The sequence below is a fragment of the Oncorhynchus masou genome, chromosome 5 (assembly GCF_036934945.1).
Source record: "Oncorhynchus masou masou isolate Uvic2021 chromosome 5, UVic_Omas_1.1, whole genome shotgun sequence".
Classification (NCBI taxonomy): domain Eukaryota; kingdom Metazoa; phylum Chordata; class Actinopteri; order Salmoniformes; family Salmonidae; genus Oncorhynchus; species Oncorhynchus masou.
Window position 1 is genome coordinate 40,322,605 of NC_088216.1, and position 12,068 is coordinate 40,334,672.

The 12,068-nt window shown below is 43.7% G+C and overlaps 1 protein-coding gene across 8 annotated transcripts in view; it reads left to right on the forward strand.

The window, feature by feature from the left end:
- LOC135539574 (ral GTPase-activating protein subunit beta-like) overlaps positions 1-12,068 on the forward strand; it is an 82,440-nt gene that overhangs the window by 44,941 nt on the left and 25,431 nt on the right. For all 8 annotated transcript variants that reach the window (XR_010455645.1, XM_064965528.1, XM_064965529.1 and 5 more), the window contains exons 17-18: positions 334-516; positions 938-1,089. Coding sequence is in view for 7 of the 8 variants with exons in the window: in XM_064965528.1 (XP_064821600.1) it covers positions 334-516; positions 938-1,089 (335 nt within the window). In the remaining variant the exon portion in view is untranslated. The remainder of the gene's footprint in view (positions 1-333; positions 517-937; positions 1,090-12,068) is intronic.

A 12,068-nucleotide genomic window follows, 5' to 3' on the forward strand; every position in this document is an offset into this window, starting at 1 on the left:
AAATTTCAAGTAGAAAGAAAAGCAGTCAAAAAATTAAGACATTCAGTAGTAAGGTCCTCAATCTGCTTTCTGAATTGCCCTCGAGGCACCAAAATGTCAAATTTAAGAACATTTTGAAGATTGTTCCACAAATAAGATGCAAAAAAACTAGAAGCTGATTTATCTAACTCGGTAGAAACCGAAGGAATTTCCATTTCCTATAGGGTGGTGGGACATATGGAAAGGCTACGAAAATGAACACAAGTGCTGCAATGAATATGAAGGAGTAGGCAAAAAAGTGAAAAAGAACCAGTCGTAGTTCACTGATCCCTGCTGTATCTCCCTCTTCCTCAGGTGAGGGCGAGTGTGGAGTCTGCGGACCGTAAACGTGCAGTCAGCTCGGTGTGCAGTTATATCGTGTATCAGTGCAGCCGGCCGGCCCCCCTCCACTCCCGAGACCTGCACTCTATGATCGTGGCGGCCTTCCAGTGCCTGTGTGTGTGGCTGACAGAGCACCCCGACATGCTCAATGAAAAGGTAAGGGAACAACAACACCACCTGCTTTCTACCTACAGAACTGCCTGCTAGTCTTACTGTTCTGTCCATCTAAGCATGTGGTGGTGAATCTTAACTTCCATTTATGTCGATTTTTCACTTAGTCTCTCATTGATTACAATGTATGACGGTGGAAATTAGACTTAAAGGGAAGTTGAGATTCACCCCTTGGACTACGCTGCTGCTACTAAATACTATGGATGCAAATATCGACCTTTGAGGTGTGGGTCAAATCTTCCCTTTGAATCATTCATCATTCAAATGGTCATATATACTCCATTGACATAATGTCATGATTTACTATTTTATCGTCATTATTCTCTGCCTTATGAGCTGAGCTCTCTAAAGAGTAAACTCACCTCCTGACTTTTGTGCCATGCAATTACATAATGTTTTGTTGCAGGACTGTTTGATAGAGGTGCTGGAGATCGTGGAGCTGGGAATATCAGGCAGCAAGTCTAAGACCAGTGACCAGGAAGTGCGGTACAAAGGGGACAAGGAGCACAATCCGGCCTCCATGAGGGTGAAGGATGCTGCCGAGGCCACCCTGTCATGGTGAGTGCCACCTGACAGGAGTAATGGGAATATACAGTTATGTTTCTTAGGGAAAGATTCATTGTCTTTTGCTCTCTCTCAAAGGGGCAATCTGTGGTTGGTATATCCAATTTTGTTTTTCTTTTAATGATTTAAAGCCATTGATTCTTGAAGAATATAACTTATCCATGGAACACAGGACGCTTTCATTGGCAGACATTCAACAAGTTTGATATTCGTAATAATCCATCATTATTTATGTATTGTAATAACAGGCCCACAATGTGGTTACTAAAGTGCAAATGTGGATTTATTTAGCTGATTTCATTGCATAACATTTAGAAGTTGTCCTTTTAAGCTAGTATATTGCCCTATAAATTCTACAATATGGAGAACGTGGACGGAATCACTGAACCCAGATATTAAAACGGATTTCACATTTTTATTTTTACCCATTGAACTTAGCAGGGGATTGAACTTAGTAACACAGTTTATCATAAGACATGAACAGAATGCATCAATGATTCGTATTTCCGGCATATCTGAAGAGACAATGAGAATTCCTTGTCTGTGTATGTGCGGATCTACCACTGTGTGGTCATTGGCGATGATGCTAATGAAAAGTCTTCTGGTAGAAGGAAAGGTTTTCTCAAAATACAGAAATCAACCCCGTATTCTGTATTTTGAAAGTTACATCTCAATCCAACTCTACCCTCACATGTATGCAAAACACTGCTAAAAAAACACTCTTGTTGGTGCACACTGGAATTAAAAGGTTACTACACCCAAGAATGATAGTATTTTAATTTTATTTCTCCCAGACCTCAAAAGTGTGCTCAAGCATTGTTTTGAAAAACAACTAGTTACAATTCTCTATAAAACACTTTTTTTTTTGAGAGAGAGAGTGGAAAACGGCAATTGGGAAACGTGATGGATTTTATAGGGCCCTACTAGTAGTGATGTGCATCTTCTCCTTTCAAGAAGATTCGATACACATCTAGATACATGGGCTCCGATACAGAAACGATAAGTTTTAGTTTTAAAACGATTCGGTTTGATTAGAGAAAGAATCGATGTGATGCAAAAACCTTATTTTTTCTTACCCAGCAGCGTTGCAGTTCTTGATATAGACCGATGAGCCTGGCACCTACTACCATACCCCATTTTAAGGGCACTTGAATATTTTGTCTTGCCCATTCACCCTCTGAATGGCACACATACACAATCCTTGTCTCAAGGCTTAAAAATCCTTCTTTAACCTGTCTCCTCCCCTTCATCTACACTGATTTTTAAATGGATTTAACAAGTGACATCAGTAAGGGATCATAGCTTTCACCTGGATTCACCTGCTCAGTCTGTCATGGAAAGAGAAGGTGTTATTAATGTTTTATATACTCAGTGTACACTGATTGTTTAAAGAGAAACTACTAAAGCTGTTGCTGATGGTGAACCTGATCAAAATGAAATGTATTGTAAGCCCCGTTCAGCAGGTATAGCCAGGTGAGAGTTGTCTCTTGTAGCTTACTTTTATTCTGGTAAAACACCGTTTTCAACAGCGCATAGATAATAACCTAGCAAATTACATAGGTTGTCACTCAAATAATAAAGCCTAATATCATGCAAGCCATTTTAGCATTTGAATGCTGAAGGTGCCGCGCAGATGTGCAAGATTGGAAGCAAGCCGCCTATCTCGGGTTGGTCAGCGCGTAAGACTGGGCACAGTGCATAGTTTGACGAAGTTACTGATCGTGCGTGCGGTCGTTCGGCATGCAAAATGACTTGTAGATCAATGACTGTCAACACAGTTACATGCCGTTCGACAGTACGTATCAGTTGTCACAAAATAAGGTAATTTCAGAAGGTAATATGAACAAAACCTTTTAGTGAACCGGTGATTCATAATGTTTGAATCGATTTTCTGGCCGATGCATGATACATTCGGATCGGTTCGGGATCTGCGGACCGATGCACTTGTATTTAAAACATTTGTAGGCTATGTGCTAAAAGGACTGTCCATATTAGGACAATAAGGAAGGGAGTCTATAGAAATGTGTTTTGAAGTTCAGATTGGTGGTCAGTTTGAGCATTCCATAGGCAAGGGAGCAGAAGGCTCAGTCCCCCATAGTACGAAGATGTGTCTTGGGGACACTACATCTTTACAGCATGTATAGCCCAAAACATCTTTTAAACTATACTTTTGATCTTATTGTTCACCACTCCTTGCATCCATAGCGCTGTCTATGAATTTGAGGTTACATTTCTCCAGCCCCATCCATTTTTCCAGCCCCATTGTTGCTGATTGCCCCGTAGCCCTTTACACTTGTTCCCGTATATGGGTTGAAAATAGCAGATTTGGACACTGATAAGCGCCTAAATTGGAACGCAGTGGCTGCACAGTAACATGCTATGACGTCAGAGCTCGCTGTCTCTGCTTCACAGCGCTGTATATGTTTTGACTGACAGCCGTTCGGGAACTTGAGCACCGCGCGGGACAAGAAGTTGCCCTCATCCCTCCTGCTAATTGGCCAACTTCTTAAATTGTTTTTGAGGGAAATATGCTGTAAATTAAGAGGACTATGTATTTTGAAAGATGAGACGTTAATGGATAATAATACATACAACTTTGATGTGCACTTTATCGTAAAACGCATGTAATATATACAGTGTTCAGTTTATTAGGTACACCTACCAGTTAATGAAAATGGTTTGCTGCTACAGGCAGTGAGTTACAGAGCTTGAGAGGATCTGCAGATGAAGAATGGGAGAAACTCCCCATATACCGGTGTGCCAAGCTTGTAGGGTCAAACCCAAGAAGACTCGAGGCTGTAATCACTGCCAAAGGTGCTTCAACGAAGTACTGAGTAAAGTGTCTGAAAACTTACGTAAACTTACGTCTGCAAAAATGTCTAAAAACCTGTTTTTGCTTTGTCATTATGGGGTATTGTGTGTAGATTGATGAGGGGAATTGTAAATAAAATAAAAAATGTAGAATAAGGCTATAATGTAACAAAATGTGGAAAAAGTCAAGAGGTCTGAAAACTTTCTGAATGCACTGTATATACTATAGTGTATCTCACCGGAGAAAGCATCTCCACTGTCTGGAGGTTTTATAGCACAGGTGGAAGTTCACTCCCCTGGAACCAAGTTGGCTGTTTCAAGCCAAACTCTGGCTGTTCTCCTTCTATGCGGACTACACTTTCCTGTTGGGACCTAAGGAACATAGGACTAGGTATTGTATTGTATGGTATGTATGTATGCATGCATGCATGCATGTAATTAAAGTACAACCTCAAAACCCCTCCCAACCCCACCTTTAAAACTTATTCGGGATCCACGGGACAGTTGCGCTAACATTGGCTAATGCGATTAGCATGAGGTTGTAAGTAACAAGAACATTTCCCAGGACATAGACATATCTGATATTGGCAGAAAGCTTCAATTCTTGTTAATCTAACTGCACTGTTCAATTTACAGTAGCTATTATTGTGAAAGAATACCATGCTATTCTTTTGAGGAGGGTGCACAATTTTGAATATAAAGTTAATAATAAACAAAGTAGGCACATTTGAGCAGTCTTAAAAAAAAAAAATTAAAAAAAGAAATTGAACAGAAATGCAAATGGTGCAGTCTGAAACTTTGCACATTCACTGCTACCATCTAGTGGCCAAAATCAAAATTGGACCTGGGCTGGAATAATACATTATGGCCTTTCTTGAATTTCAAAGATGGTACAATTGTTTTTACAAAAGAATGGTTGTATTTGTCTTTATTTTCTTTTACCAGATATATTGTGTGTTATTTTTCTACATTCCTTTCACATTTCCACAAACGTCAAAGTGTTTCCTTTCAAATGGTACCAATTATATTCATATCCGTGCTTCACGGCCTGAGCTACAGGCAGTTAGATTTGGGTATGTCATTTTCGGCGAACATTTGGGGAAAAAGGGACGGATCCTTATTATCAGTACCATTACAGACATACAATTCACACCCTGGGTATGTTCATCAATAAGATTAAACAGTGATACTAAATAATACAAATGATCATGTATATTTAATTCAGGAATAATTGGCTCTGAGTACCCATGTCTAAATATAATTTTGGCTTAATACAGTGTTTGTGGTGTTCCCCCTCACATAGGGAAGAGCAGGAAACCACTGAATATGTTGTAATTATTGCCATCTTGCTCAGCGAGCCTATAGTTAATAGGGTAGGCGCAAGTAAACCAAGTCTCCAATGTCCAGCTCTAGAGTCACTCCATTGGATACATTCTCATGGCCTCCGTGACCATTCCACTGATATGTCTTCATAATACTCTGGTCATTCTTGAACAAGAGTACGCCCTGGTTAACAGTACTACGCATATCCTGTGCAGTGAATCTCAAGTAGTAGACTCCTCTCACTGGTGCTGTGAAGACACCTGCATCAGAGGAAAAGAGGAGAGAGATCAACACCGTGTCTCTCATAGACACTGGAGCAAATTAAATGTAGCAGTAGCAGAAAAAGTCTAGAGTTAATGCAAAGAGGGGGGGTCAATGCAGATATTCCGGGTAGCTATTTAGTTAACTATTTAGCAGTCTTATGGCTTGGGGGTAAAAGCTTTCGGTAACGTTTACTGTGCTGTTGCAGATAAAAAGGTCTACAACTTGGGTGGCTGGAGTCTTTGACAATTTTTAGGGCCTCTCTCTGACACCGTCTGGTAGAGGTCCTGGATGTTTGGGAGTTTGACCCCAGTGATGTACTGTGCCGTACGTACTACCCTCTGTAGCGCCAAGCCATACCAATTGCCATAACAAGCGGTGATGCAGCCAGTCAAGATGCTCTCAATGGTACAGCTGTAAACTTTTTGAGGATCTGAGAGCTCATGCCAAATCTTTTCAAATACAGAAATATGTCATTTACATAAGTATTCACACCCCTGAGTCAATACTTTGTAGAAGCACCTTTGGTAGCGATTAACGCTGTGAGTCTTGCTGGATAAGTCTCTAGATTTGGCCTTGTGTTTCATGTTATCGTCCTGCTAAATTAATCTGCTATTGTCTGGTAGAAAGCAGACTGAACCAGGTTTTCGTCTTGGATTTTGCCTGTGCTTAGCTCCATTCCATTTCTTTTACCAGTATTCTGCCAGAATTTTGTTAACTTTCAAGAATCATATGTAATTTATCACAAGGCCTCTGTGTGGCCTTATCACGTGTATAAAAAAAAAATTGAATGACAAAGCTGTGAAACATTATCCTAAATATAAACCAACTTAGTGAATAGCATTTGGTGTTTTAATATGATGGTTTCAGCATGAAATATCCAGAGGTGGCAGGGGGGTATTTTATTATGTATTTGTTAACAATGTTTTTGCATCAAACTGTTGGCAGCTGTGAAAAATGTGAAGAGTTGCAGAGTTAATTGAAAATATTAACTTTTTTTCATTAATTTGGCTATTTCTAGTTACAACCATATGGTCTATCCACTAGAAACTCATGGACAATATGAACACAGATATAAAACATTTATTTATAAGAAGTAACTTTGCAAGCCAAGTCCAGACAGCGGTTGAATATGGAGGATCGGGTTTGTTTACACATTAGGGGAAGGTCATATGGCTTTCAAATATGGAAATAATTGGCAAAAGATCTGAATAGGCCTGCCTGTGTAAACACTGCCTGATGGCCCTGATACACTATAGCCATTGTGCGTCTGGCATTGCCGTCAACCATTAAGGAAATGCTTGCTTTGAAATCAATGAAAGCTGCTTCACTGCCCATGTTGTGCTCGCATTGCGTCACATCCAATGGCAGCGTCCAAGTCCAGACAGAGGTTGGACTTGGACAAATCGTTGAGGTTCAATTCTTGATGGCTGACATGATTGTTCATTCTATCTTGTGAATTTAAATAATGACAAATAAAGTCGATTTTGTTTGCATATGCCCTCGACTATCTTACTAAGATTTATATAAGTCAAGAAGCTGTTACTACTACTAGCCAGCTACATTGAGTAGCTAGGTTCACAATGTAAGCAAAAGCATCTTGTGCAATTAGAGGATAATTTAGTACAATCACTAGCAACAATTCACTGAGTACTTGCGAAAAACAAGTACTCAGAACAATGAGCTCTGTGCAGCAGGTAGAACGTCACATTGACAACGTTGATGGAAATGCAATGCAATGCAATGCTTATAGTGGAGCTGAAGTGTTAATTATGTGGACCCTTGTGGAAATGTCTGGTGTGTTGTATTGGGTTGATTGGTGTGTGAGAAGCAGTACCTGTAATTGGGCTGTATGCTTGGCCGATGTTTGTAATGACATTGGAGTAGACCAACGTGGTTTCAGTATTGAAGGGTCCCACTGTTCTATCTAAAGCAGCAGAGAATGCCACCTTTGGCCACTCTGTGAACACAGGGAAGGGATGCAGATTTCTTTATGTACATTTACATTTACATTTAAGTCATTTAGCAGACGCTCTTATCCAGAGCGACTTACAAATTGGTGAATTCACCTTCTGACATCCAGTAGAACAGCCACTTTACAATAGTGCATCTAAATCATTTAAGGGGGGGGGTGAGAAGGATTACTTTATCCTATCCTAGGTATTCCTTGAAGAGGTGGGGTTTCAGGTGTCTCCGGAAGGTGGTGATTGACTCCGCTGTCCTGGCGTCGTGAGGGAGTTTGTTCCACCATTGGGGGCCAGAGCAGCGAACAGTTTTGACTGGGCTGAGCGGGAACTGTACTTCCTCAGTGGTAGGGAGGCGAGCAGGCCAGAGGTGGATGAACGCAGTTCCCTTGTTTGGGTGTAGGGCCTGATCAGAGCCTGGAGGTACTGCGGTGCCGTTCCCCTCACAGCTCCGTAGGCAAGCACCATGGTCTTGTAGCGGATGCGAGCTTCAACTGGAAGCCAGTGGAGAGAGCGGAGGAGCGGGGTGACGTGAGAGAACTTGGGAAGGTTGAACACCAGACGGGCTGCGGTGTTCTGGATGAGTTGTAGGGGTTTAATGGCACAGGCAGGGAGCCCAGCCAACAGCGAGTTGCAGTAATCCAGACGGGAGATGACAAGTGCCTGGATTAGGACCTGCGCCGCTTCCTGTGTGAGGCAGGGTCGTATTCTGCGGATGTTGTAGAGCATGAACCTACAGGAACGGGCCACCGCCTTGATGTTAGTTGAGAACGACAGGGTGTTGTCCAGGATCACGCCAAGGTTCTTGGCGCTCTGGGAGGAGGACACAATGGAGTTGTCAACCGTGATGGCGAGATCATGGAACGGGCAGTCCTTCCCCGGGAGGAAGAGCAGCTCCGTCTTGCCGAGGTTCAGCTTGAGGTGGTGATCCGTCATCCACACTGATATGTCTGCCAGACATGCAGAGATGCGATTCGCCACCTGGTCATCAGAAGGGGGAAAGGAGAAGATTAATTGTGTGTCGTCTGCATAGCAATGATAGGAGAGACCATGTGAGGTTATGACAGAGCCAAGTGACTTGGTGTATAGCGAGAATAGGAGAGGGCCTAGAACAGAGCCCTGGGGGACACCAGTGGTGAGAGCGCGTGGCGAGGAGACAGATTCTCGCCACGCCACCTGGTAGGAGCGACCTGTCAGGTAGGACGCAATCCAAGCGTGGGCCGCGCCGGAGATGCCCAACTCGGAGAGGGTGGAGAGGAGGATCTGATGGTTCACAGTATCGAAGGCAGCCGATAGGTCTAGAAGGATGAGAGCAGAGGAGAGAGAGTTAGCTTTAGCAGTGCGGAGCGCCTCCGTGATACAGAGAAGAGCAGTCTCAGTTGAATGACTAGTCTTGAAACCTGACTGATTTGGATCAAGAAGGTCATTCTGAGAGAGATAGCGGGAGAGCTGGCCAAGGACGGCACGTTCAAGAGTTTTGGAGAGAAAAGAAAGAAGGGATACTGGTCTGTAGTTGTTGACATCGGAGGGATCGAGTGTAGGTTTTTTCAGAAGGGGTGCAACTCTCGCTCTCTTGAAGACGGAAGGGACGTAGCCAGTGGTCAGGGATGAGTTGATGAGCGAGGTGAGGTAAGGGAGAAGGTCTCCGGAAATGGTCTGGAGAAGAGAGGAGGGGATAGGGTCAAGCGGGCAGGTTGTTGGGCGGCCGGCCGTCACAAGAAGCGAGATTTCATCTGGAGAGAGAGGGGAGAAAGAGGTCAGAGCACAGGGTAGGGCAGTGTGAGCAGAACCAGCGGTGTCGTTTGACTTAGCAAACGAGGATCGGATGTCGTCGACCTTCTTTTCAAAATGGTTGACGAAGTCATCTGCAGAGAGGGAGGAGGGGGGAGGGGGAGGAGGATTCAGGAGGGAGGAGAAGGTGGCAAAGAGCTTCCTAGGGTTAGAGGCAGATGCTTGGAATTTAGAGTGGTAGAAAGTGGCTTTAGCAGCAGAGACAGAGGAGGAAAATGTAGAGAGGAGGGAGTGAAAGGATGCCAGGTCCGCAGGGAGGCGAGTTTTCCTCCATTTCCGCTCGGCTGCCCGGAGCACTGTTCTGTGAGCTCGCAGTGAGTCGTCGAGCCACGGAGCGGGAGGGGAGGACCGAGCCGGCCTGGAGGATAGGGGACATAGAGAGTCAAAGGATGCAGAAAGGGAAGAGAGGAGGGTTGAGGAGGCAGAATCAGGAGATAGGTTGGAGAAGGTATGAGCAGAGGGAAGAGATGATAGGATGGAAGAGGAGAGAGTAGCGGGGGAGAGAGAGCGAAGGTTGGGACGGCGCGATACCATCCGAGTAGGGGCAGTGTGGGAAGTGTTGGATGAGAGCGAGAGGGAAAAGGATACAAGGTAGTGGTCGGAGACTTGGAGGGGAGTTGCAATGAGGTTAGTGGAAGAACAGCATCTAGTAAAGATGAGGTCGAGCGTATTGCCTGCCTTGTGAGTAGGGGGGGAAGGTGAGAGGGTGAGGTCAAAAGAGGAGAGGAGTGGAAAGAAGGAGGCAGAGAGGAATGAGTCAAAGGTAGACGTGGGGAGGTTAAAGTCGCCCAGGACTGTGAGAGGTGAGCCGTCCTCAGGAAAGGAGCTTATCAAGGCATCAAGCTCATTGATGAACTCTCCGAGGGAACCTGGAGGGCGATAAATGATAAGGATGTTAAGCTTGAGCACAATATACACTTGATTGATTGACTGACTACACCTTAATCCTAGGGCTAAAAGATTAAGAACCACATTAAGCATTGTTTAAATACGCTACATTGGGGAAATACGCTACATTGGGGAAATTAAAATTATACGATCCCATTTCTCTAAGTAGAAACAACACATTACATACCTAGTGTGACTACTAGAATGACCATGTAGGACGTTAAAATATTGTTTTTCATACCTGCATTCTCTCTCTTCAGCTCCTCCACCTCCCTCTCACTGGCTCTCAGTCTGGCCTCCAGAGCTAGAATATGTCAAAAAATACAAATGAAATGTTAATGAATTCAACACACCACTGTTTTCCTAATCATAATACAGAAGTCAGTTAAACAAAGCTGCTTCACTTGACCTGCATTCTTTCTCTCCAACTCCTCCCAACTTGTTCTCGTGGACCTGTATTTCATTCTTATTAACGTTCAACTCCACTCTCTGATCCTCCACCTGGCTATCACTAGCTGTCAGTCTGGCCCCCGTGGCTGAAAGTTCTGTGGCTTGCGTTGGAAATACAAATATAGGAAACATGTCTTGAGCATTGTTCTGATACTAACCAAATGATCAACAAAATCCTCTTTTATTTGATCATGTCCAGACATTACCTGCGTTCTGTCTCTTCAGCGTCTCCACCTGGCTCTCACTGGCTGTCAGTCTGTTTCCCATGTACCTCAGCTCCACTCTCTGTTCCACCACCATGTATCTGAGCTCCACTGTCTGTTCCACCACCATGTATCTGAGCTCCTTCAGCTCAGTCCAGATGTCAGGCTGGGTGGTCAACTGTTGAACATCATTCTCCCTGCTCTCTCCCCTGTCACTGTTACCCTGTTGAGGGATATCACTCTCTCCATGAGCCCATGCCCCAGACAGACAGAACAGCATCACCAGCAAAGCTACAGCACCCCTCATTCTGAAACAATGCCTCATCAGAAGTGATGTAGTCAACTGGGCTCAGGCCCTGTCGTTTATATACAAGTTGGTCTTGGTGAACCAATACATGGGAACTTTAACAGGTGATATCAGTGGAGCATTTTGAGAACATTTCCAAGAACGATGTGTGATGTAACACAACACAGATTGAAGATATGAGGTGTTTTCAGGACATGAGAAAATCAAACCTGTAACCTGTTTAAAGTCTCTCCTTTTCTCCTTAAACGGGCAGCAATTTGGTATTCGGTCACTTGTTTTTGGAAACCGCTAGGTGGCTGTATGAATGTAACCACTATCAAATTCATGGTCTTTGCATCCTTAGCTCAGTCTATGTTTTAAAGCTATCAAGTCTTCGTTTACAATTACACTCTTTGCAAACAATGTATTAGAACAAGCATATACACTGCTCAAAAAATAAAGGGAACACTAAAATAACACATCCTAGATCTGAATGAATGAAATATTCTTATTAAATACTTTTTTCTTTACATAGTTGAATGTGCTGACAACAAAATCACACAAAAATTATCAATGGAAATCAAATTTATCAACCCATGGAGGTCTGGATTTGGAGTCACACTCAAAATTAAAGTGGAAAACCACACTACAGGCTGATCCAACTTTGATGTAATGTCCTTAAAACAAGTCAAAATGAGGCTCAGTAGTGTGTGTGGCCTCCACGTGCCTGTATGACCTCCCTACAACGCCTGGGCATGCTCTTGATGAGGTGGCGGATGGTCTCCTGAGGGATCTCCTCCCAGACCTGGACTAAAGCATCCGCCAACTCCTGGACAGTCTGTGGTACAATGTGGCGTTGGTGGATGGAGCGAGACATGATGTCCCAGATGTGCTCAATTGGATTTAGGTCTTGGGAACGGGCGGGCCTCCTCTTGCAGGAACTGCTGACACTCTCTGAGGTCTAGCATTGTCTTGCATTAGGAGGAACCCAGGGCC